Here is a 25,634-nt window from a genome sequence, read left to right as displayed (position 1 = left end):
CCCTCCGCATGTTCTCGCTGCATCTACCGAGTGGGGGGAGTTATGGTAACCGAGGGGGGCTCTGGGAGGGTGGTCGGGTACTGTCCTCATGGCGGCCTGGGTCATGAGCCTGCGGGGGTGGCGATTGGGGAGGGTCTTGGAGCCCCGCTGTGGTAGGGACAACTCGTGTGTCCGCGTGTTTGTGCCTGTGCTCGTGTCCTACGTGTGTTGGTGCCATGTGCACTCGGGAGCCTCTTTTCCTTCTGCACACACATGTGCAGCCAGTCGAGTGCAGCTTGCCTTGCCTTGTCCTGCCTCAGCTCATTTCCTGCTTAGGGGGCTGCTGGGTGGATTTATGGGGCAGTCTGTGGCTTTGCTGGTCCGTTTCACCCCTGACCCTGAGCATGCATGCTCTTGGCTAGGACTCACCTCCTGTCAGTCTCCTGTTTGTGGAGACAAGTGGCTGCATGAGCAAAATTTTCTGTCCCTGCTGGCAGGTGTGTGTCTTTGCATGCATGTTTCAGCGTTAGCCTGGGTATCTGTGTCAATCCCAGCATGGGTGTCCAGGGCGTGTCTGGATGTGGGTGGTGTGTGAGTGGTGGTTGTAGGGGAAAGAGTGTGTGACTGTGTTCTTTAAAATCCTGCCTTGGGTTAAATACCTTTTGAATTGTCATGTGCAAACTTTCACATGGTCAGATTGTGGGAGTAGAAAGGGCAGTACTGGGGTTAAAAGGGAAAGTGGGGCAGAAGGGAAAGAGGAAGAATGAGAGATTGGAGAAGGGCAGAAACGAGGGAGACAGAAAAACTGGAGAATGCGAATGGAGGAGAGAGCTGGAGCTAGATTTCGAAGAAAGAAGATGAGTTAAGAATCTAAGATGGGGAACTGGGTGAAGAAGGTGAGAGAAGGGCTTGGAAAGACCATTTGTTTCTGAGAGGAGAAAGTGGGGAAGATTGGAGATGGCACATGATTCTCTTGGGCCCTGTGGGACCAGGCTTGGCGGGATGGAGAGGCCACTATAGGCTGGCTCACAGTGGGGCCTAGCATGACCATCATTAGAGATTCATTCCCAGTACTTCTGTTTCTCGGTCCTCTTTCTCAGTCTCCACTCTGGTTCCTCTTGAGTCACTGCCAGATAGATTTTGAGAGAAAAGCCAGAGGGAAGGTTAGGGTTTGGGGGAAATTGGAAGGCAGAGGGAGAGTCTGTGGGTGATTGGTAGGATTAAAAAGATTGGAGAACCAGTAGTCCAAGCCTTTGCTCTGTGTGTGTGTGTGTGTGTGTATGCAACAGTGTATACACAGGGTGTGTATGTGTGTGGGTGTGTGCATAATGCCTGTGTTACGGGTCTGTGTAGGTGGCTGTTATGTGTGTGCATATGTGTATACATCATGCAGGGATGGGACTTGGAGACTTAAGATCACAGTATGTGCTTAACAGGTTTGCTCTGTGTATATACTTGAGTATGTGATGTGTTCTCTGTACATGTCACTGCATGTAGCACTAATAACAGGATGTCCTGTGTTCCTGTCACTGTGCCTTTTTCTCTGTTTCTGCTATTCTTTTCCTTGCATCAGTGAGATTCTTTGTAAGCCTGTGTGTGTGGCCTCTGTGTACTTGAGACTTATGTGTGAGTTCATGGGTCTTAGTTCCTAGTAATGTGTGTAAGGTTATATTACTTCCAAGAACCATGTAAAACTAATTAGCAAATTTGTTAATTGTTTGGTTTTAAAGCAAATGTTAATGGATTTGAAGTTAGATTTGATTAGAGGAGCTTGTGTGTGAAAATAATGGCTAAGCTAGATTCCCTGCAATGAGACTGAGGCAGCCATACCTGGGAAATAACAGTGACAGGAAAGAGAAATCTTTAACCCTTAGATGCATTACTTAGCAAATAAGAAAAGATTATAAACATATTTACTTCTTGTCGTTTCTTCCTGGTAGCAATCACTCATTGCTGATGGAGTCAAGGAAGGGCTTGGAGAGCAAATAGGGTTGTCCTGAGACAAGGTGGATATAGTACTTTTTGTGTGAATGGAGGATGGTTATGCTTTTGGCTATGGGGATGTTCTGTTAGACCAGGCTTACTGTGTACTCAAGTGTATTGCAGAGATTAAACTGTCTGCTGGCTTAGGGACTGTATGTGTGTGTTAGGATAAATTGTACATTTCTGTAGTGTGCTGCCTATATGATTGCCTCAGGGACTTGGGCCAAAGGTCTAAATCTGTAATTCTCGTGGGTATCTGGATCCAAGTATGTACTTGCTTGTTGCAGTGTTCATGTATGTCTAAGCATGTTTCCTGTGGGGTGTATGGCTCTTCACCCCAGTATGATAGTTGTCTGTATGTATCATATAAGTACATAGTAAACCATTTCCTGTTCAACTGATTCTGACTCATAGAGCCCCCATTTGTGTCAGAGCTTTAGAAGTAGATCACTACACCTTTCGTCTAAGAACACCTCTGGGTGAACTTGAACCACCAACCTTTTGGTTAACAGCTGAGTACATTAACCATTTACATCATGCAGGGACTCAGAAGTATGTAGATCCTTATTTATTGTTCGCTTTCTGTTTTTGCCTTGTCCTTTTCATACATATGTATTCCCACAGCTCAGTGTATGTGCCCTTGTACACGTCTTTCCGAGGGGCTGATGAGAGTTCCTTGTGATATGGCATCCACGTTTTTGTGTGTAACCTTTTCACACCTGGGTTTTATGAAGGGAAACTAATGAATGAATGATTCTAGGGCAGTTAGCAATTCTGAAAGCCAACCCTAAAACCCAAAATGTGGCCCTTTCTTATTCCAGAATCTAGAGGGTTAACAGGCAGCTCTTCCGGTCTCTCCCCCCCACGAAGCCTGTAGCTTCTTGTTGCCGTGGAGATAGTGGCCCCGCCCCTGATGCAGCACCTGCCCCCCCATTGGCTGCAGTGGTGACTGTGGGGCTGAGGGGGGAGCCCAGGCCTGGGCAGCCATTCTGGAGCTGGAGCCGGGAGCTTGGCATCCCCCACTTCAATTCCTCTCAGCCCCTCTGCCTCTAAATTCTCTTGCAGCAGAGCCTCAGCTCCCTCCTAGCCGCCACCGCTCTAGACTCTTGCCAGCCTGAGCTTCATCCGCATTCACCTTTCCTCCTTCTCCTTTCCCTACCCTCACTTGGAATTTCCCAGAGCCCCCACTGCCCAGCCTTGCCACTCCCTGCCCACTCCCTTGCATCCTTTTTCTGCCCCTTCTTTTCTTCCCCCTTGCACTGCAGAGCATGTGGAACTGACTTCCCTTCCTCTCCCCGTCTGCCCCTTCCCTGGATTTTCTGAAGGCTGCCTCTCCCAGGTGCCTCCAGGACCACCCCCCTCCATTCCAGGGAGGGGGTCATGAAACAGTCCTGGCACTCCAGACAGACAGGGGTTCCAGGAAGAGGGGGCCGACTAAAGATGTCCCCAGCCAGGGGAAGAGGAAAGCTTACCTATGGGCAATGACCTTTGACCTGTCTTCCCCCTCAGTTTGCCCCTTCTTGGGGAGTTGGTTGGCATCAAGGACCTCACCTCTGGATTTTTGGTGTCCTTTATTTCTGGGGCTTTACTCAGTCTCTCAGTTATGCCCTCCTGCTGACTGCTAGCCTCAGTCATGGGCCTAAGGCCTCCCACTCCATCCCCCTCGGGGGGCTCAGGCTCTGGTTCTTTGCCCCCTCCTTCCCACCGCCACCAACCTCTCCACCGCCGCTGTTCTTCCTGCTGTTTTCCGGGGGGTAGGTGAGGCCAGAGCTGAGGGGCAGAGGGTGGGAGGGGTAAGTGCTAGGATCCAGGGGTAGAAACCCCCCCATGACCCCTCTCCAACCTCCCCTTTGGCCCTTTCCTCCCCTCCAGAATACCACTTGGGTCGCTCGAGGAGGAAGAGTGTCCCAGGGGGGAAGCAGTACAGCATGGAGGCCGCCCCCGCTGCACCCTTCCGGCCCTCGGTGAGTGAGTGAAGGCACCTGCCAGATGTGGCTCAGATGGAACTCTTTTCCTGCAGTCCCAGCTGGAGTCCCAGGAGTCTAAGAAAGGGAGGAGAGAGAGAGAGAGAGTGTGTGTGTGTGTGTGTGTGTGTGTGTGTGTTTCTATCTGTCTCCACCTCTTTGGTTTCCCCTTCTTAGCTCTGCCCCCCCGCTTTTCGGACCAGCCCTCCCACCTTCTCCAAGCTGGTGCGCGTGTGTTTGTGTGTGCGCTCGCACCCGTGGGAGCAAAGAAAGATAAACTGGTAGCAGGGCTCCTAAACCCCTTTTCTTTTCTCTGGAGGCTTCCCTTTTGTTCCCCATATCCTACTTTTATACAGAGATTCTTTTGCCAGCTGCAGGGTGAGTAGGTGGAACTGACCTAGCCCCAAACCACTCCATCCCCATTTCCCTCCCAGCAAGGCTTCTTGAGCCGGCGGTTAAAAAGCTCCATCAAACGTACGAAGTCACAACCCAAACTTGACCGGACCAGCAGTTTTCGCCAGATCCTGCCTCGCTTCCGAAGTGCTGACCATGACCGGTACTGGGGCTGCAGCATGTTGGGTTGGGTGAATGTAACATGAGAGCTCTGAAGAGAGATGGGGAGCAATGGGATTATCTGGTCATTGAGACTGAAGGACTCAGGTTGGTTGGGAGATATTATGGAGAGGGGATAGAAAGGGGTAGAAGAAGAACAGGCTAAAGATCTGTAAGTAGCAGGCAAGGGGTCGGATGTAGGAAGAGAACAAAGAGACAAGGAAAGGAATGAAGGTGAAGCCAAGGAGGGACTTTTCAGTCCCTGACACAAGAATAGGTTCTGTCCACGATTAGAGCTGCACAGGACAGAGAAGCCCAGGAGGATCAATTAAGGAATCCAGGGTCGAGGGTGGTGGATTGGGGCGGGAGAGCAGTATGAACCAGATGGAAGGCTATGAGGGAAGGGCAGGAAGTATAGGGGGCAGTAGATTGGGGTGGGTTGGAGTAGCAGCTATTAAAGGATGCAGACTAAGGCTATTGAAGGGACAGTATAGAGGGTGACGACAAGGTAGGGGTGCTGGGGCAGATATCCAGGTTGACAGATGGGAAAGGGAGATTGTGGGGTTAATGTGGGGAATAAGGCATGAGGAAGAAGGCTTCCCAGAAGTCTAGAGGGCAGCACCCCTGAATCTGGGGCTTAAGGTGATCCCCTGATATTTCCCTTTAATTAGTTTTCCTCTTGGGGTCCCTCTCTGGGTTTCCCTCTCACCCAGTCACTCCTCAGGGAGAACCCTATCTTTCCTTTCCCCTATGTCTGGCCGCCCCCGGGATTGGGCAGGTAGGGAGGTTGGGATAAGGTGAGTCACCCCTTCCCTTGCCCCCCTCCCATGCCGCCAGAGCTGGATTTGGGGCCGTTGGGAGGGGGGGTGAGGGCATGGTATTCCTGGCCGCGGGGGCGGTGGGGGGGCCGGGGGAGCGTCGCGCTGACGGCAGAGCCGTGATGACGGGGCTGCTATAAATAGCTTCATGGAGGCTCCCACACCCGAGCTCCCCCTCCCGCTTTCCTACTGCTCTCTACTCTTAGTCCCCTACATCTCCATACTGTGACTCTTGGGTTCCGTATTCTGAGCCCCATATGGCCAGTCCCTGCAGCCCCTGAATCTTCTGCTTTCCTGTGGTGGTTTTTTATGTTTCATCCCATCTTCTATTTCTTCCCCCATGTCAGTCTCTCCAGCTGCCCTTCTTGGTCTCCTCCCATCCTGATCTTTCTGCACCTATCTTTGTCTTTTTCTTTTTCTCTCATCCTGTCTCTTTTGCTTCTCGGGTCACCATTTTTAGGCTCTTAATTTCACTTTTCCTGCTCACAGCTGTCTCCAGTTTCTTACGATTTTCCCTTGCTTAGGGAGCCCTGGAGACACTATAGTTACAGCATTTAGTTGCTAGCCAATAAGTCAGAAATTTGAACTCACCAGCCGCTCTATAGGAGAAAGATGGGATGTCTACTGCTGTAAAGATTTACAGCCTTGTCAACCTGGTGGGCAGTTCTGCTTTGTTCTGTGGAGTCCTGATGATACTGGACTTAGTGTGGTTCTCCTGCTACTCTTAGACATCTATCCACTCATTCACTTATTCTTTTGATCATTAAATGTTAGAAGGTCATAGCTGTGTCCTAGGCGTATAGCAGACACATTTCTTCTCTCTTCTGTACCTCTGCATTTTTTTTGCCATTTCCCCCCTTGTATTGTGGCTCTTGTAGTCCCTTAGAAACCTCCCAACTTGGTTGTAATTTTTTTTTTTTTGCTATGGATCCTTTGCAGATGAACAAATTTCTAGGCATCACTAGTCCTGACAGCTCCTTAGGTGTGCACTGGGGAGAGGTATTAAAAAGTTTTAGGTTATTACAGCATCCTTCATGTCTTTCTCTTGGATTGAGCTGCATTTCTGTGGGTCTGTGTGAGAAAGAGTATCAGGAACTTCTTCATCCACCTTCCCATCCTAGATCCAGGTGACACAGAGTTTCTGAATGTGTAAAAAGAAAGAGGGGTGCTGACCATTTTTCCTGAACTTCCTACCTGCCAGGGCCCGGCTGATGCAGAGCTTTAAGGAGTCACACTCCCACGAGTCCTTGCTGAGTCCCAGTAGTGCTGCTGAGGCCTTAGAGCTCAACTTGGATGAAGATTCTATTATCAAGCCAGTGCACAGTTCCATCCTGGGCCAGGAGTTCTGTTTTGAGGTATTGGGTTTAGTGGACTGGCGAGGGTCAGAGGTGATGGGTGGCTACAGAGAAGCATAGAAAAAATGACACAGGTGGGGATGTCAAGGAAACAAACCTCTGAGGCTAGGAGGAAGAACAAGCTAAGAGAGAAAAAGAAGATAGTGGCGCCTCCAGTCCCCAGCTTGTCTGCTTCCCCCAGAGCATCAGCTCTCCTGTCCACCCCACTGTAGGTAACAACATCTTCAGGAACAAAATGTTTTGCCTGTCGGTCTGCAGCCGAAAGGGACAAATGGATCGAGAACCTGCAGAGGGCAGTAAAACCCAACAAGGTATATTGGGAAGTGAAGGGAGTAAAGACAGTATGGTCAGGGAGAAAGGGCGGGGGGCCACAGAGAAGCCAGGATTCTAGTGAGGAAAGCAAGATATAAAGAAGAGGCTGGTATAGGATGGAGCCAGAGGTAAAGGAGACCTTAATGAGTAGGGTATTCTCTTTATTTTCATAAATCCCTATTTTACTTTTCCATTGTTACCTACCTCATAATCTATTTCCTTACATAGAAAACATGGAATTGATGAGTCTCTAGAAATCCTCTGATGTAGGGATGTTTCCTTCTGACACCCCAGCAGGTGGCCCCAGCACCTACATGCAGAATTTCTATAGGATACATAAAACTGTCAGCTAGGTCTATGGACCGTGTTTTCCTCTCTGGAAAGCTGGTGAAATAAGCTTCAACTAGATGATCACCAAAGTCTCTTGATTCAGAAATAACACAAGGTTGCATCCTTCCTAAGACATTACTTCCCAGGAAAAATGCTCCCAGTCCTGTCAGCTATTCTCTGTTTCACAGTTTTTCAGCATGCTGAATATGCTGGCCACTTCTCTGTGGGGGAATCTCTTTGTTTTTTAGTATCCTTCTGAAAGAACTAGACCTAAGATACTGGATGTGATCCCACTCATGCACAGTTCACACACCATGTTCCTTTCAGTGCATTGCAGTATCATCTGATCCTTGCCATGAGTTTATGACCAGTTGTATCCCTTAGAACTTTTCACACCAACTGCCAAGCCTTACTCTTATTTGTATAATTAATTTCTGATTGGTTTCTTGTTCTGGCTTTTAAAATCCTTCCCTTTACCAGTTAGTTAGCCTCAACCTTATAATCACCATTCATATACTGTGTGCTGCTTTCTCACTGATTTTGCTTTGCTGTCTCTGTCTTTCTGTCCCTCTCCCTTTGTTTGCTTGGCCACCTTCCCAATGCCAGGACAACAGCCGCCGAGTAGACAATGTGTTAAAGTTGTGGATTATAGAGGCCCGAGAGCTGCCCCCCAAGAAGCGGTACTATTGTGAGCTCTGTCTGGATGATATGCTGTATGCACGTACCACCTCCAAGCCCCGCTCGGCCTCGGGGGACACTGTCTTCTGGGGCGAGCACTTTGAGTTTAACAACCTGCCGGCTGTCCGTGCCCTGCGGCTGCACCTCTACCGTGACTCTGACAAAAAGCGCAAGAAGGACAAGGCAGGCTATGTTGGCCTGGTGACTGTGCCTGTGGCCACCCTGGCAGGGCGCCACTTCACAGAGCAGTGGTACCCTGTAACCCTGCCAACAGGCAGTGGGGGCTCTGGGGGTGTGGGGGGTTCAGGAGGGGGAGGGGGCTCAGGGGGAGGCTCAGGGGGCAAGGGCAAAGGAGGTTGCCCAGCTGTGCGACTGAAAGCACGTTACCAGACAATGAGCATTCTGCCCATGGAGCTGTATAAGGAGTTTGCAGAATATGTCACCAACCATTACCGAATGCTGTGTGCAGTGTTGGAGCCTGCCTTGAATGTCAAGGGCAAGGAGGAGGTTGCCAGTGCACTGGTTCACATCCTGCAGAGCACAGGCAAGGCCAAGGTAAGTGCCGTCCTCTCAGGGAAAGGTGGTGTGTGAGCGCACATTTGCTTAATGGGCAGTGACACTACTGTCTTGAGCCTGGCCTAAGCGGAGGCTGACTTTTGAATTCTCTTGGGCCATAGGATTTTCTGTCAGACATGGCTATGTCTGAGGTAGACCGGTTCATGGAGCGAGAACACCTCATATTCCGCGAGAACACGCTCGCCACTAAAGCCATAGAAGAATATATGAGACTGATTGGTCAGAAATACCTCAAGGATGCCATTGGTATGACCCCGTCTTTGTCACTTCATCTCTAAACCCATAGGATACCCACCTCAACACTGGCTATCCCATACTCCAAGTCCCTCTCCTTCAGCTTGATGCTTCCTAGCCCAGAGCCCCACGGCATCAGCCACCAAACCCTCACGTCAATGATACCCACATACCAGGTGGCCCCTGCTACTGCCCTTGGAAAGCCCAGTCTCCCCCTGTTGTGCCTCATCTCAGGGGAGTTCATCCGTGCTCTGTATGAATCTGAGGAGAACTGTGAGGTGGACCCCATCAAGTGCACGGCATCCAGTCTGGCAGAGCACCAGGCCAACTTGCGAATGTGCTGTGAGTTGGCCCTGTGCAAGGTGGTCAACTCCCATTGGTGAGACTGGGAACTCTGGGCTAGGGGGCAGGGGTGGGCAGAGTCTTGTGTTCATCTGTTCATCCATCTGTCCATCCTTAAAGGGCTGAATACCAGTTAGGGATAAAGTATACTGAATTCCATAAAGCAGAGAGGGACGAGTGAGGCCTGGTCCTTGCCCTCAGTGAGCTTCCTCCAGAGTACTCAGAGAAACTGGTATACAGATATAGCCTCAGAGTAGTTGCAGTATGCCTTAAATGCCAGATCGTCTCATGTAACAAAAGGTCAGAGGCAGCAGTGTTTTGTTTGGTGCGTGCTTAGAACGCTTTGTCAGAAGAGGCCCCTAAGCTGGTCTTTGAAGACTGGGTCAAGTTCTGAAATACAGACTTGGGAAGCAAGGAAGCCATTTCAGAAGCCCATAGGACAGGCACGTGCATGAGGGTGATAACAGTTAGAAGAGGCTGAATGGATTACATGGAGGGTGGTGGAAGAGACGTTGAGACAGGTTGATTAGAATTAGAATCTAGAAGGCCTCAGGTGGCAAGTTGAGGAGGTTGAGTTTTGTCATCAGTCATGAGGTGCCCCTAAAGGTGATTAACCTAAAAGTAATGAGAGTGTGGAATGACTGGAGTAGGGAGTGTTGTCCAGGCCAATTGGGGGCTATTGGTAACAAACAGGTTAAGTCTGGTTAAGTCTGGAGATCTGTTCCTGAGTTAGGATGGTATTGGGAACTGTTGTGAAAGACCTCTGAGAAATCAGCAGGAATTGTTGGCTTACTGGAAAGGAGGAAACCTGTCCCTGGGGAAGAGAGGCCATGAAGTTGATGGTTGGGAGACTGGTAGCCCCATTGACGGGAACAGGGAAGTAAGGCGGTGGAACCACTTGGAGGTGTGGGGGATGATAGTGAGCTCTATTTTACACAAGTCAGTTTTAAGATGTCACTGGGACATTGTAGAAGGGGGAGGTGGGGAAATGAACTCCGAGCCATCCCAGGGACTGGGGATCATGCCTGGGTTACCTTCATCCCCATTTTCCTGGAATCCAGAGGAGTTGGGGGGTCCGAGCTCCCTGTACCTCAAGTGACCCTCCATCTCTCTCCCATCTCTGTCTCTCCCTGGTGTCTGTTTTTCTTCTCCTCCTCTCCTTGTCTTTCTCACATACCCCTCTGTTTCTCTCCCACGTGTCTCTTGCCTTCACTTCTCTTCCCCCTCCAGTTCTATCTCCCTACTCTGTTCCCTCTGCCATGCCTCTCTTCTTCCAGCCTCCTGTCTTCCTCCTGCAGTCCTTCCTCCCTGTCTCTCTCACCTCTGTTTCCACACCCTCACCTCCTACCACCCCCCTCAGCATGTTCCCTGGAAGCTGAGGGTCTCTGGGGCTCAGTCCCGGTCTCTCTTTCTTTCTCTCTTTCTCTGTCTCCCTATCCCTTCCCCTCAGCGTGTTCCCGAGGGAGCTGAAAGAGGTGTTTGCATCTTGGAGACTGCGCTGCGCAGAGCGGGGCCGGGAGGACATCGCTGACAGGCTAATCAGCGCCTCGCTCTTCCTGCGCTTCCTCTGCCCAGCCATTATGTCGCCCAGTCTTTTTGGGCTAATGCAGGAGTACCCAGATGAACAGACCTCACGAACTCTCACACTCATCGCCAAGGTCATCCAGAATCTGGCCAACTTTTCCAAGTGAGGGAAGCCTCAGGCGGGGGATAGAGTCGGGATGGGGGTGGTCACAGGGCCTTCCTTGGGTCCTCAGAGACCCTGAGAAATGGAGGACTATGAGACTTTTTCTCTGTCTGATCTATACCTTCTGGATTGTTTGGTCAGGTTTACCTCAAAGGAGGATTTTCTGGGATTCATGAATGAGTTTCTGGAGCTAGAATGGGGTTCCATGCAACAATTCCTGTATGAAATCTCCAACCTGGACACACTGACCAACAGCAGTAGCTTTGAAGGTTACATCGACTTGGGCCGAGAGCTCTCCACACTGCATGCCTTGCTCTGGGAGGTGCTGCCCCAGCTCAGCAAGGTCAGAAAATGTCCCTTTGTGCCAGCCCTACATGTCCCAGTGACCCAAGAGATTGCCTTACATGGAGTTCTCTCCCTTGCCTGTTAAAACAAGTGTCACCGCCACTCCTTCAGTTTAGACACCTTCCCACCTGCACCTTCTGAGGCCCTCTGAGAGCTGGGTACTTAGTCCCTATGTAGCACCTTCCAAGTAACATTCTTCTCCTTTCAGGAAGCCCTGCTGAAGCTGGGCCCTCTGCCCCGACTCCTCAATGACATCAGCACGGCTCTGAGGAACCCCAACATCCAGAGACAGCCAAGCCGCCAAAGTGAGCGGCCCCGGCCTCAGCCTGTGGTGCTGCGAGGGCCATCAGCAGAGATGCAGGGCTACATGATGAGGGATCTCAACAGGTGAGTCCTTGGCAGCATCTACGTGCCTGTCCTGGATCCCCCTCTCTAGGAGCAGCCCTGTCTCAGAAGAGCTTGAAAAAAAGGACAAATAAGCAGGTTGTTAGAAATGGTAAAGAGAGAGGAACAGGCAGTATTAAGCAGAAAGCCTTTTAAAGTCAGAGGGAACAAGGCACACAGAGAGCTCCAGGAAAGGTGCTTGGGTACCTCTCGCTACCAGCTGTGAGGATCCCACTGCCAGCTTTGATTCGTTTTGTCCTTCTGCCCATCTATACTTAACCCAAGACTGTTGATCTAGCACATATTGGGTCAGCCATGCAGTGAAAATAACTATGTAACTCTGGTAGTAGCTAATAAAGAAGTACTTCCTTTAGCCCCTAGTCAGAACCTTACAGACCTTCCCAAGATCCAGAATATTAGAGGAATAACTGGATCCCCTGTTAGGACATTGAGGACCAGCTCCAGGGCCAAGTATCCATTCTGATGGGTCAGCACCCTTGCCTTATGCACTGTTCATTATTTTGATGATCACCCCACTTGTTCCCCTGCCTGTGTCTCTCTCTCTCCATGATACCATACTCATTCCATCATTCCCACTTCTCAATTCATCCATGCTTCTCCTTCTGCCCATCCTTCTATGCTGTCTGTGCGTGCCCCTCTTTCCATTTCTCTCCAGCTCCATCGACCTTCAGTCCTTCATGGCTCGAGGCCTCAACAGGTGAGGGGTGCTCCCCTCCCCCTCCTCTCCTCTCCTCTCCGCTCCCTCTCCCGTTCCACTTGCCTTCACCCTCCTCCTCTCTTCTCCTGAACACCCTCATCTCCTCCATATCTGCCCTTGCCCTGTCCCTCATTCCTCTTCTTGCTGGTCCCCTCTCCCCTCCTTTAGAACTCACTCCCTTCCTGAAGGGATGTTGTCCTTTCCTTCTTCCCAAGTATCCCCTCCCATCCACCTTGCCTGCCCTCTCTGGAGCTGTCATTGCCAGCTCTCAGCCCTTCCCTTTGGGTCCCTGCTTTTCATCCCAAAGCCCGGAACAGACCATAGCAGGCTCATTTGCCTATAATCCCAGCCTTAGCTTCTGCTGTGTGTCCCTTCCTTTCTGACAGCTCTATGGACATGGCTCGCCTTCCCTCCCCAACTAAGGAAAAGCCACCCCCACCACCGCCTGGTGGCGGTAAAGACCTGTTCTATGTAAGCCGCCCACCCCTAGCCCGTTCTTCGCCAGCATACTGCACGAGCAGCTCGGACATCACAGAGCCGGAGCAAAAGATGCTGAGTGTCAACAAGAGCGTGTCCATGCTGGACCTGCAGGGCGATGGGCCCAGTGGCCGCCTCAACAGCAGCAGTGTTTCCAACCTGGCAGCTGTCGGGGACCTGCTACATTCAAGCCAGGCCTCACTGACAGCAGCTTTGGGGCTGCGGCCTGCACCCGCCGGACGTCTCTCCCAAGGAAGTGGTTCATCCATCACAGCAGCCGGCATGCGCCTCAGCCAAATGGGTGTTACCACGGATGGTGTCCCTGCCCAGCAACTTCGAATCCCCCTATCCTTCCAGAACCCTCTCTTCCATATGGCTGCTGATGGGCCAGGCCCCCCAGTGGGCCATGGAGGTGGCGGTGGCCATGGCCCACCTTCTTCCCATCACCACCATCATCACCATCACCACCATCGAGGTGGAGAGCCCCCTGGGGACACCTTTGCCCCATTCCATGGCTATAGCAAGAGTGAAGACCTCTCCTCAGGGGTCCCCAAACCCCCTGCTGCGTCCATCCTTCATAGCCACAGCTACAGTGACGAGTTTGGACCCTCTGGCACCGACTTCACCCGTCGGCAGCTCTCACTCCAGGACAACCTCCAGCACATGCTGTCCCCTCCCCAGATCACCATCGGTCCCCAGAGGCCAGCTCCCTCAGGGCCCGGAGGTGGGAGCGGTGGTGGGGGCAGTGGTGGGGGTGGTGGGGGCCAGCCGCCTCCATTGCAGAGGGGCAAGTCTCAGCAGTTGACAGTCAGCGCTGCTCAGAAACCCCGGCCATCCAGCGGGAATTTATTGCAGTCACCGGAACCGAGTTATGGCCCTGCCCGTCCACGGCAACAGAGCCTCAGCAAGGAGGGCAGCATTGGGGGCAGCGGGGGCAGCGGTGGCGGAGGAGGGGGTGGAGGGCTCAAGCCCTCCATCACCAAGCAGGTAGGTGAGGGTAAGCGGAAGGCCGGATGGGTAACAAGCGGGGAGGGAAGAAGAAAATGGGGCTTGGGATGAGGGCTTGTCATCTGAGATGGACCATTGTCTCATGTCCATTCATTAATAAATAAATGAGTCTAGAGAATACCTACTGTGCACCGGTGCTGTTTTAGGCACTGTGGTTAAGGCAGAGAACAACACAGAAAATTGCTGCCATTGTGGAGCTTATATTCCAGTGGGGGGACATAAATAACTAAAAGAGTGTTCTGGGAAGGATGACAGCATTGGGACCATCACAGCCTTAGCTGTGCTTTCTCTTTCTAACTGCACTTTGCCTTTTCCCATCTTTCTTCTCTGTTCATCCCCACCCTTGCTATATCCCAGCATTCTCAGACACCATCCACGCTAAACCCCACGATGCCAGCCTCTGAGCGGACAGTAGCCTGGGTCTCCAATATGCCTCACCTGTCAGCTGACATCGAGAGTGCCCACATCGAGCGGGAAGAGTACAAGCTCAAGGAGTACTCTAAATCCATGGATGAGAGCCGACTGGACAGGGTACGCCGATCCCTGCCAACTCCAGCCCTCCTGGCCGTCCATTCCCTTCTAAGGAAAACATGCAGGGTTAGGTTTTATGGTGGAAAGACAAGGATCTGTTCCCATCTCAGAGAGGATACTAGAGAGAAACACAGTCAAGCAAATTTCATGTAGATTTTTTAGGTTATACACATTGTAGACCGTTTAAGGAAAAATATATTCTAGACCAGGCTTACTTCCACATTCTTCCCTAGGGAGAACATAAAGTCCTGTGTTCCTGTAACTGCTTCAGAAAGGAAAAGTTACTATGCTAGCAGCTTGAGCTAATAAATTGTGCCAGGGGAGGGAGATTGCAGATGTACCACAGGGTATGGCTTCCCCTGTCTCGGTCCAGAGGGCATAGTTCACAGAGGGTCATGTACAATGGTTGCATGTCAGGAAGTGGTGTGTTGGTCCACGTGAAGACAGTCCACTTGGTGGAAACCAAGAACAGAGAGCATCAAGAAGGCTGAAGTGCTCGTCGATGACAATGTGGATGTTAGTCGGGGAACCTGTTGCTCTAAGGATTCTAAAGAAGAGAAAGGCTATAGGATTAGGACATATGTAAATAAAATGTGACACCCACACAGGAGAGTGAGAAGAGGTTTGCTGGGAGACTGAGCAGAGGACTATATTGGTACTGATTTACAAGGACTTGGTTTACCAACTTTTCTCCACCAAGTTCCTTGAAAAAATGAAGCCCTACTGCCCTCATCATCACTGGCAATGAATCAACAATTCTCCTTTTTATGTAGAAGTAGGTGTTATTTGTATACTCTCTTTTGGGAACCGAGAAAAGAGTCTTATATTTTATGTTCAGCTGAGGATTCCTTGAGAAAGTCTCAAGCCTAGCACTGTCCAATAGAACAGCAGTTTATGAAATGATGGAAATAGTCTACACTGTCCAGTACAGCAGCCACCAGCCACGTGTAGCTAGTGCAATTGAGGATATGAATTTTTAAATTTTATCTTCTCTTAATGAATGACACATGCCTGGTAGCTTCTGTACTAAACAGTGCAATGAAGACTGTGAAGCCAATAAAAGAGAATGGCTGTTCTGAACCAGCCCGGAAATTCATTCCAGGATCCTTAATATTACTAACAGGCATTCCTTCATTCTTGGCCTGGGACTTACTTGATGCTCAGTTGCCTGCTGCAAGAACAAAACCAAGGAGAGAGACACATAGAGGCAGCCAATAGGATGAGATGGCCCCTTCATCCACCATCTTGTTTTTTTGTTTCTCTCCCTTGAGGACTGGGCTTAGATTTGGTCTGAGGAGCCATTTAATTGTCTTTCTGAATCCATCTAGGTTTCTGTGATTGTTCTTAGGTCAGGATGTACACATGAGGGCATACATGTACCTCTTAAGAGTGTGGTAGTGTCACTTTGATGCGTCTTGAGGGAGCCTCATGGGAAGGGATTTCTCAAAAGATGATTGTGTGTCCATGTTCACCAGGCAGGGCAGGGATGGGAGGAGGTGCCTGGGATGTCCTTCAAACAGGGCTATGGTTGACAGGCAGGGTGGACACCGGGTGGTGGTATCAGAGTGCAGCATCTCTCACAGTGCGGGGTCATATACCCGGCGGGCAGGTGAAGGAGTATGAGGAAGAGATCCACTCACTGAAGGAGCGGCTGCACATGTCCAACCGGAAGCTAGAAGAGTATGAACGGAGGCTGCTGTCCCAGGAAGAACAGACCAGCAAAATCCTGATGCAGTATCAGGCCCGGCTAGAGCAGAGTGAGAAGAGGCTCAGGCAGCAGCAGGTGGAGAAGGACTCACAGATCAAGAGCATCATTGGCAGGTGAGGGGCGGCCTAGGAAGGGTTGGCAGGGCTGAAGAAAGCCAGAGGATTTCCCCTTCTATCACCATACCCAAACTCCAGACTACCAGAAATGCCTCTACTTCAGGGAGGCAACTCCCTCACCCCATCAGATAGGGAGGAACCTCTCAGTGCCTTTGAAATATCCCCTTAGAAAAATCCCGATCCCTCTCCTGGTAGAGTTACTTCTGATGTCCTTGCAAAGTCCCTGCTGTCCTGTTATCACTGTGTGTAGACCTAGCTCAAACCAAGAGGCCTACTAGTTTTTCTCAACCCAGGATATGATGTTTACACCAGCCTAAGCTGAGATTCCCAAGCCAAAGAAATCCCTGGCTTCCCCCAAGCTAGACAAACCCGCTCCTGCCTTGAAAGATGTCCCAGTAGAAATAATGTACAGGAGTCAGCTGCCATACTGTGTAGGGCTAGTCATTTAACCTGAAAGGTGACATGAGGGGGACACTGGACCCCACATCAGTCAGAGCCAGCTCCATTTTTATCCATTCAAATGACATTTTGAGTAAAAGCTAATTAGAATAAAAAGGAATTTTGGCTTAAGGCTTCATTTGAACACCACTTTTAATTGTTATCTTTCACAAGAGCCTGGAACTCAATGTGAATTTGTAAATCACTTTGAGAACCTTTATCAAAGACAGGGAAGTGTGTGTGTGTGTGGGGGGGGGGAGACAGAGAAGTGCTAGAAAATAATAGTGGGGATCCTTCTTGGACTTGGAGTGTCCCAGGGACCTGTGCACTCAAGATGGCTTAGATGTAGCAGTTATGGGGGGAAGGCGGGGGATGTAGAATCTGGCTCCCATTGAGATCTGAAGACCCTGGGAGAGGAAGGTGGAGCGTTAGATCCTAAGTAACAGGGACCCTTGAATTGTGACTTGATGGGATTCTGAGGGAGGGTTAGGATGTCTAAGTTTTTCTCAGGGAGCTTCAAGGGGACCTCAGAATCAGAAGTTCAGGGGCAGGCTCCAAGCCTGTGCCCGCCACTAACCCCACTGAAGCCCGTCCCTTCAGGCTGATGCTGGTGGAGGAGGAGCTGCGCCGGGACCACCCCGCCATGGCTGAGCCGCTTCCTGAACCCAAGAAGAGGCTGCTCGACGCTCAGGTGGAAATTACAATGTCATTTATCTTCTCCGTGTCCCATCCCCATCCATCCCACTGTCCTTCGTGCCCTCACTGCACCGACCACCCCAGCCCCATTGCCATCCGTCTCTCCTGCTGTCCTCCATTAGTCCATTAGCTGCTCCCAGGAGCCCCCAATGACCCCATCTTCATCCCATTGTCTGCCTTTGTCACTCCTTGCAGTGTCAGCAATACCCTCTCTGCCTTCCCTCCCCGTCTTCCCTCAATGCCTTCTACAAGATTTCTTACTCTTGCCCCCATGCAGTGCCTTGAACTTTCTGCCACCTTTGCTCCCTCCAGTTCAACTCAAAGTGTACAGCTTCCTCTGCACTCTCCTTGGGCTAAAACATACAGTTTGCTAGACTAGTGCAGTCCGAGATCTAGTTTCTCCAGGCTTTGGAGGATGCCTTGGGGACTTGGGGTCCCCTTCACTTGTTTTTTTTGCTCCTTAATTTTCTTGACCCTTGGCAGCTTATATATTTAGCTAGCTCTTCCTGACTCTTTAATCTTGCCTTCAAAGCTACCTACTCTTTCCTTGTTTTAAGTATGGTCTTCCTACCCTTTGGGTCTCACACCGGACTAGCTTTCCATCTCTGCTGCCCTCCCTCTCCTTACCAGCCAGCTTTCAGGGATGCTTTTGTACCCTTTGCTTTCCCAAAACTCTGCTCACTTTCCTACCCATCCTCCTTCCTCTGCTCTGACTACCAGGCTGCCCTCAGCCATAACCACCAAGGTTCCTGACCCCATGACCCCACTCTCTCCCCCTGCAGCTCCTCATCAGGTAATTCTCCTGGTTCCGCTTTGACCACGGGCGGAGGACACAGGGGGAGGTGACTCCGGACCACTGCAGGTTGGTCGTGAAGCCCACACCCCTCCGACCCTCCGGAGCCTCTCCCCTCTCACCATTGCCCTGTATTCCCAGAAAATTTCCACAGACCCTACTTTCCTGACACCCCTGCACAGTCCCATCTTCCAAGGCACCTCCCAAAAATGTGCTTCCTGCTGCCTCTCAGAACTATATCGTGATACCTTACCAATACGCAGAAGCATCTTACTATAGACAAGTCCAGCAGAGTCACAGGCCACACTCCCAAACACACCCTGTCCTACAAAACCCACCCCTACAAGCCTTCCCTTGACTCTAACCCTTCTCCTCTACCTCTTCAGTGTATGTCTGTCACCCCCCATTTCACCAGAGTGTCCTTGGGAGGTGGGTTGTTGGAATTGGGGCTTGATAAAGGGGTGGAGGGTCATGATGGGTTGGGGAACCCTGGCTACAGAGACTCGCCTGACTGTAGCAGGTAGGTTGGGATTTCCTCTTCCTTCCCTAATCTTGGTTCTTTATATCTGCTTTCCACCCCTTACCTACTTTTCTCTCTTCCTCATCTAAAATTTTGAGAAGGCATCTAGGGTATATATTACCCTTCATTCGGTAGGTAGTTAACTTGAACTTTGAGAGGGCCCTAGAAATAATGCTGTTCAGATGTCTTGAATGAAAAACAAGAAAAACCTGATGGATTGAACAAGGAGAAGGGTCAAGAAAGGAACCTTGGACAGACAGATCCTTGGACAAATGTTAGGACATGGGCTTGCCCATGAGGACTTGCCCAGGTGGTGTGGGAGTGAGACGTCATTTTCCTAGATAACAGACTCAGTAGCCATGTTGATTCCGAGTCAGAGACGCCAAGAACAGCACGTTAAATAACCTCTCTATTCTTGTCCGTGCTCACAGTTCCCAATTGCTAATGCTACTCACTCCCCCTCTCCTGCCACCCAGTGGCCTTGCTGGACACATAATCCCACCTAAAGGGCCAGTAAATGGGAACCTGTCAGCGGCTGACATCATTTCCGAGATGCTTCATTTTCTGTGGGATTGATCTGCGGTGGGCAGTGTGACTCCTCACACTGTAATTTTAACTCTCTGCCTGCCTAGCCTTGTGTCAGAGTAGTTAGTGATCTGTAAACAGATGCTCAAAGGCACCAGGGGATCTCACCATTTAAAGGACTCCTGCAGTGAATTCTTTTGTAAAATGAATAATGGTACCCTAACTTATCTACTTTCTAAATTTGGGTCCATGGGGGTGTAAGGGGCATGCCTGTGTGCCGTCGCCAACAGATGAGCAGGGAGAAGGGAATCTGAGGTTTTCTTTCCTTGCTCTGCTGCCCTGCACAGGATATTGGCCCTGTGTCATTTCCTCTCACTGACTTGAAGCAGCTTTGCTGAAGTCTGGGGGTTTGATGATCCTTTGATCCTGGGATGAAAGGGAAAGCTAATCTAGGACCCTTTATTTGGAGTGATGTTATATCCTTTGGAGATAAAGTGAGACATAGCTACTTTGGCAGGCCTGAGTGCCCTGTGGCTCAGGAAACAGTTTGGACATTTGGTTTTATGCTGCCTGGAGGTATCAGTCCTCATGTGGCTCAGCTATTAATTTGAAAATTAATTCTAAGTGTGTATTTTAGAAAAGCCAAGTGGTTGGAAAAATAGATGGCTTTTCTCTCTCTCGGTCTCTTTAATGAAGAACAGAAGCCAGTAAAAGGAACCAAGAATTCGTTGAGGGTTAGTAGGAGATGAGAATAGGACCAGGGGTGGGAGTGAATAGGGTCTGGTGCTTCTTACTCTGTAGCGGGGAGCCCAGGGAGAGGGATTAAAAGGAAGATGGGGGTGGAAAGGAATGAATCCAGTTTCTGCTTCCCGGGGATGCAGAGATTGGGGCATGCTGTGTCTCTCCAGAAGCTTCTAGTCATTTGTGTCATAAGCTTGAGTGAGGCAAACCCTCCCACAATATATTTCCCTTTCCAAATCACTTCCCTGAATCCCCTTCCTTTCCCCCCAGTACAGTTAAACCTCTCTAATTTGGAATGTTATATTTGAGAAGATGGCCACTCTGAATAAGTGACAAAACTGAATGACAGTGTCTATTTAATGAAATGCATGTCTTCAAAATATATACAGTAAGTAGAACTCAATGAACAAGGCTTTTTCCATTCGAGGCCCTAAGGGAGCATGCGTTAATGAGTAGATAGGACTGAAAAGTCTATTTTCTGGTATAGATTAAATAACCCCTCCTACGAACACATTTCCACCATCAATTTGTTTAGCACATGCTTTCTTCGTAGATAAAGGAAAACTCAAGCCCAGTTTTTGTTCACATTATGAAAAAAATCCAAATCCGTGGGGGTTTGGATTTAATGAGGTTTTGCTGTACTGTCTCCCCTTGTTCCCTCAACACAAAGTTCCTACCTCATGTGGTGAGTGGACTGGGAGGGATCCCAAGAAGAAGAGGGTGGGCTGGCAGGGAGTATTGGAGTGAAGATAAGAGGGGTTAGGTTGGGGGAGAGGTAGGAACTATTTGTTTTGAGCTAGTTTCCTGGTGTGACTCCCTGGGTTGAAGGCCCCAATTAGGAGTCTAGGGGTGAGATTTTCTTTTCCCTGAACCCAGAGGACATAACTTCTACAGCAGGTGAGAAACAAATAGGATGGTGAAGATTATCCGGGGGCAGGAGGGGAGAGGTGGGCATGGCTTGTGGAGGGGTTGGGGGCTGGGCTCTGGAGGAGACCATTACTAGGGGGCTTGCACTCAGGCTCCTGCGAAGCGTCTCAATAAGTCCGCGCTCTCCTCTTTGGTGTCTTACAGGAGAGGCAGCTTCCCCCCTTGGGTCCAACAAACCCGCGTGTGACGCTGGCCCCGCCTTGGAACGGCCTGGCCCCCCCAGCCCCGCCCCCTCCACCCCGGCTACAGATCACCGAGAACGGCGAGTTCCGAAACACCGCAGACCACTAGCCCATTCAGCATCACTGACTCCATCCTCCTCCTCTTCCACGCACTCCACCCCGGAACAGCACTGACCACCAGGACTGGATGTCGCCGAGGGACAGCAGGAGTGCCTCCCTGGATGCCTCCTTGGGGGCACAATCCCCTTTTCCCACTTGCACCATAACCAGGAAGGAAAGTCGGAACCCTCAGCTTCCCCCTTTTCCTACCTGTTGGGGTGCTGCCCTCTCTCTGACCCCCCCAGGGACTCTTGCCCCAGGACACCACCTTCCCACACAGACCCCTTCACTCTGGGGTGCTATCCCCATCCTCTGCCTCATTGTTCCCCTGAGCACTGGGGGACAGACCTCGCCCCCACTCTGGGGGTGTGGCACCTCCAAACTTTCAACTTCAGGGTGATTTTTTAGCAGTAACCAGAGCTGACAATCTTAACTCCCCTCCACTGCCCCGTTTTGGCCTCCCCTGCCCCCCTTGTTATGGGGAGGGGACCCCGGATGAGGGGGCCCCATTACCCATTGATTTCTCAGGAGCGTCTGGGGGGGCTCAGCACGCACAAACTCCTTCTCCTCCCACCAACTCTTAAATTTTCTCCCTTCCCACCCAGAACCCAGATGGGGTGGAGGGGGCCACCGGGGCAGGGAGGGGGCGGCAAGGGGAGAATGGGAGTTGTCTCCTTTCTTCCTACACCTGATCTGCTCTTGGCTGGTCCCAGAGCGGGGTGAGGGGGCTTATGCCCCCCCCTCCCCCAGTGTGTTGGGTGGGGTGGAATTGAGGTTAGAGTGAGGGGATGGGGTTTAGGAGGGTGTGTATGTGGGGTTGGACAGACTTGTTTATCTGCCATACCCTCATAGACAGTTTCCCTGCCCCTGCCCACTCTCTTCTTGGTCTCTACTCCCAGGGGGAGGGGGGAACTTATTCTAGGAAAAGCCATGTCTCTCTCCCCCAGGGTGGGGGGACCTGTGTTGGAGGAGGGGTGTTTGGGGGGGCCCCTTCCATGACTCTGTCCCCGGGGGAGGTAGGACAGGGCTGGGCTTCCCTCTCATCCTCCCCCCCATCCCAAACCTCTTTCCTCCTCTCTCCCTCCCGCCAGCTCAACAATTTTTCGGTGTTTCTCTGTATATAGCTCTCTGGCGGGATAGGGGAGGTAGGATGGATGGGGTTTAGGGTGGGTAGGCCTTTGAGAGGGGAGAAGCCCCTCCTAAGGCAACCTCTCTTCCCTGACTGCTGTCCCCTACCTAGCCTTGCCTCATCCTTTCTTGCGTTTGGTATTGAGACTTCCCAGACTCCATCCTTTATTTTGTATGGACACTTTCCCTTCAGTCCCATCCCCTACACACATACACCCAGCCGGGGCCAAATTTATACTTATATAAAAGTTGTAAATATGTGAAATTTTATCCCTGTGCCCTTTTCTCTGCTTTCCCACCTCAAGCCCTACCCTTAGACCCTCCTTCCTCCTCTCCTCTTTGGCTGTTGTAATTATCTGGGGTTTGTACTGTACATATCCGGGGTGTGTGTGTGTGGGCTGGGGGCAATCCCTCTGTACAGAGCTTCCTGGCCCCCCCTCCATGAGTCCCTCCCCACTCACCATCCTAAGGGTAGGGGATGTTCTTCCTACCAGTTTTATTTTGTTTTCTCGTTCTCCCACTCCCCATGACACCCAGCCCTCTCTATACCCCCTGCCCACTGTCCCCTTTTCTCCACTCCCAGCCCCATTTCCTTTTTTTCTGGAGTGTGTGGTGAAACAGAAAAATGTTTAATAAACAGAGATTGTTCTTTTATCACTGTGCTGGCTCTCCTAGATTAGGACCTCAAGGTGGACCAGCAGAGTAATAGTGTCTGTTTCTTGAGAGGCTAACAGCCTAGGGGAAGTGAATATATTACCCTGAGTCCAAAATCCGCATAGAATGACTCCCATCTAGTGAGAACATCAGTTTCACACTATTACTGAAAGTAGGGGTTTTGCATGGGCTAAAACCTCCTCAATGTAGCTGTCCCCTTTTCACAACTGTTGTACTTCACTTGAAGTAACAAAGATGGGAAAGGGAAGGGAATTGGCCTTATCTGATAAAAGATTCCAAGTATATATAGCTACATCTGTCTGTCTGGTAACAACAACAACAAAATTGCTTTTCAACTCAGCCTTGAACTCACGGCAGCCTAATGCACAACAGAACAAAACTACGTGGTCCTGCACCATCCCAAGATAAGCATTATGTTGGACATTTGGGCTATCTATAGGGTTTTTGTTGGCTGACTGCTTTTTATTTGATCACCAAGCCATCCTTTCCTCCTGGTCCATCTAGGTTTGGACTCTTCTGAAATTCGGGCAACATTAAAGCAACAGTCAAGTTTCCATTGACAGTGTTGGCTCCACTAGATGCATTAGCTGGGAAATCCAAGTCTACTGCGTGCTTTCAGTGACAGTAAATAGATCAGGAGAAAGTTGTCCATCTTTCTCCCACAGAGCACCTGGTGGATCCAAAGCATGTGCCTTTGGAGTGGCAGTGCAGCTTCTTAATCACTAGGCGTCCAGACCTCTAGTGTTGCATAGAATGTGAGAACTGACCACCACTGCACCCAGGTAAAATTATGTTACTTAGGAATCAGGTTAGTTGGCTGGTTGAATTGCTGGTGGGAAATGGTCTTGTGTGGAATGGAGAAAATCTGTTTTCCAATTCCAGGCCCATCGTTTGCAGGCAACGATACCAATAATATCACACACAAGCAAAACCCTGCTGAAGACTATTCAAAAGCAACTGGAACATTACATTGATAGAGAACTACCAGAAGAAATAGAAGCTGGGTTTAGAAGAGGTCAGGCAGTAGGGACATTATTGCCAAACTCAGGTGGATCTTGGCCAAAAGCAGAGAGCACAAGAAAATGTCTATTTGTGTTTCATTGACTATGCAAAGACATTTGGCTGTGTGGATCACAACAAATTGTGGCTAACCTTGAGAAGAATGGGGATCCCAGAACATTTGATTGTGCTTGTGTGAAACCTATACTTGAACCAAGATGCAATTGTCAGAATAAAGCAAGGAAATGCCGCATGGTTCAAAATCAGAAAGGGAGTGCATCAGGAGTGCATCCTGTCTCCATATCTTTTCGATCTTTTTTGCAGAACAGATCATTTGGGAGGCTGGACTTTATAAGGAGGAAGACTCAACAACCTGTGTCGTGCAGATGATACAACCTTACTTGCTGAAACTGAGGAGAACCTGAAGCCTCAGCTGCAGAGGGTCAAGGACTAATTTGCAATTTAGATTGATAGATTGAAGCCCAACTTAAAAAAAAACCACAAAGATTCTTGCCACTAGGCCAATTAGCAGCATTGTGATAGATGGAGAAGAGATTCCGATTGTTAACAATGTCTACTTGCTGGGTCCCACAATCAACACTCTTGGCACTGCATTCAGGAAATCAAACGATTAATTGCATTAGAGACATCTGCTGTCAGAGACTACTCTAGAGTGCTGAAGAGCAAGGATGTCAGTCTAGAGACTAAGGTGCGCCTGATCCAGGCCATGGTCTTTGCAATTACTTGGTATGCATCAGAGAGCTGGACAATGACCAAGAATGACAGAATTGATGCCTTTGAGCTGCAGTTCTGGGAATAATATTGAACATAACATGGACTGCCAAGAGAACAAATAAGTCTGTCCTGGACCTTGAAGGCAAGGATTTCGAGACTGCATCTCACATACTTTGGGCATGGAGCCAGGAGCCACCTTCTTTGGAAAAGGATATTATGCATGGATCAGCGCAGGTGAAAGATCCCGGATGAGATGGATTAACAAAATAATTAGGGTAGTGAGGGTAGATGTGTCAGAGATGGTGAGATTGGCTCAGGATAGAGCTTGGCTCAGGTTAGGGTTCAGAGCTAATGTGTATTTAGGATCACTATGAGTCGTGACGACCGCACATAACAACTAACAACATGAGTCGTGACTGACTAGATGGCACGTAACAGTTCTCCTGTCCATGGCCTTCCTTTCCCACCCATGGAAACCAAGGATGGCAACACTTAACTGGCAGAGCTAATTGGAGGAGAAAAGGTAATGGATAAATTAGGAACGCAGCATTCCAAACTATGCTTCTAAGGTCAGTTCCTCTTTAGCCTCCCGCAGACGCAGGGAAGTCAGCACAATCAGTAGGCACCTATCCAACTAGAGGTTGGAACTAGTAGCTACCTACCAGATCCACCCCTCACTGGAGCAACCAATCAACACAAGGCTTGTAGACTACCGCCTGACGATTGGCTAATCCCTGCTTGGCTGTCGCACTTGGCGTCGGCGTCCGGCTGGGAGGGGTGACTTCCGGCTTAGGCGGCGTTGTAACTGCAGATGTGGTATGAGGGCTGCTTTGCGTGGGTGCCGGAGGGGGCGTGTTGGCGGGAAGGACAGCTGGACCGAGCTCTGCGGTGTCCTGGTGACCGTGGCCTCCCCAGAGCTGGCCGCTAGGACACCGTGAGAGGAAACTAGGGAAGCTAGGCAGAAGCGGTCCTGGGCTGGCGAAGTCAGACTCGTGATTCTCGTGGTTGAGTGACTTCCTCCTCAGCTTATTCCACAGGCGGTGGACGTTACACCCGCGGTTGGTGTTTTGTTGTAGTGG

The 25,634-nt window shown here is 50.3% G+C and overlaps 1 protein-coding gene across 1 annotated transcript in view; it reads left to right on the top strand.

Annotated features, from left to right (window-relative positions):
- Positions 1–22,800, top strand: part of SYNGAP1 (synaptic Ras GTPase activating protein 1) — a 30,777-nt gene extending 7,977 nt beyond the window's left edge. Inside the window, exons 4-19 of the mRNA XM_006882084.1 lie at positions 3,835–3,926; positions 4,361–4,482; positions 6,498–6,651; positions 6,864–6,962; positions 7,900–8,526; positions 8,649–8,793; positions 9,016–9,160; positions 10,574–10,810; positions 10,952–11,153; positions 11,364–11,542; positions 12,216–12,257; positions 12,644–13,721; positions 14,100–14,273; positions 15,883–16,094; positions 17,136–17,226; positions 20,882–22,800. Coding sequence (XP_006882146.1) covers positions 3,835–3,926; positions 4,361–4,482; positions 6,498–6,651; positions 6,864–6,962; positions 7,900–8,526; positions 8,649–8,793; positions 9,016–9,160; positions 10,574–10,810; positions 10,952–11,153; positions 11,364–11,542; positions 12,216–12,257; positions 12,644–13,721; positions 14,100–14,273; positions 15,883–16,094; positions 17,136–17,226; positions 20,882–21,028 — 3,746 coding nt within the window. The 3' untranslated portion in view covers positions 21,029–22,800. The remainder of the gene's footprint in view (positions 1–3,834; positions 3,927–4,360; positions 4,483–6,497; positions 6,652–6,863; positions 6,963–7,899; positions 8,527–8,648; positions 8,794–9,015; positions 9,161–10,573; positions 10,811–10,951; positions 11,154–11,363; positions 11,543–12,215; positions 12,258–12,643; positions 13,722–14,099; positions 14,274–15,882; positions 16,095–17,135; positions 17,227–20,881) is intronic.
- The last annotated feature ends 2,834 nt before the right edge of the window (positions 22,801–25,634 follow it).

The sequence above is a fragment of the Elephantulus edwardii genome, unplaced genomic scaffold (genome assembly GCF_000299155.1).
Source record: "Elephantulus edwardii isolate Elephantulus edwardi_28Jun2011 unplaced genomic scaffold, EleEdw1.0 scaffold00017, whole genome shotgun sequence".
NCBI classification, from domain to species: domain Eukaryota; kingdom Metazoa; phylum Chordata; class Mammalia; order Macroscelidea; family Macroscelididae; genus Elephantulus; species Elephantulus edwardii.
Note: the sequence above shows the minus strand (reverse complement) of the source record. Positions and strands in the feature narration are given on the sequence as shown.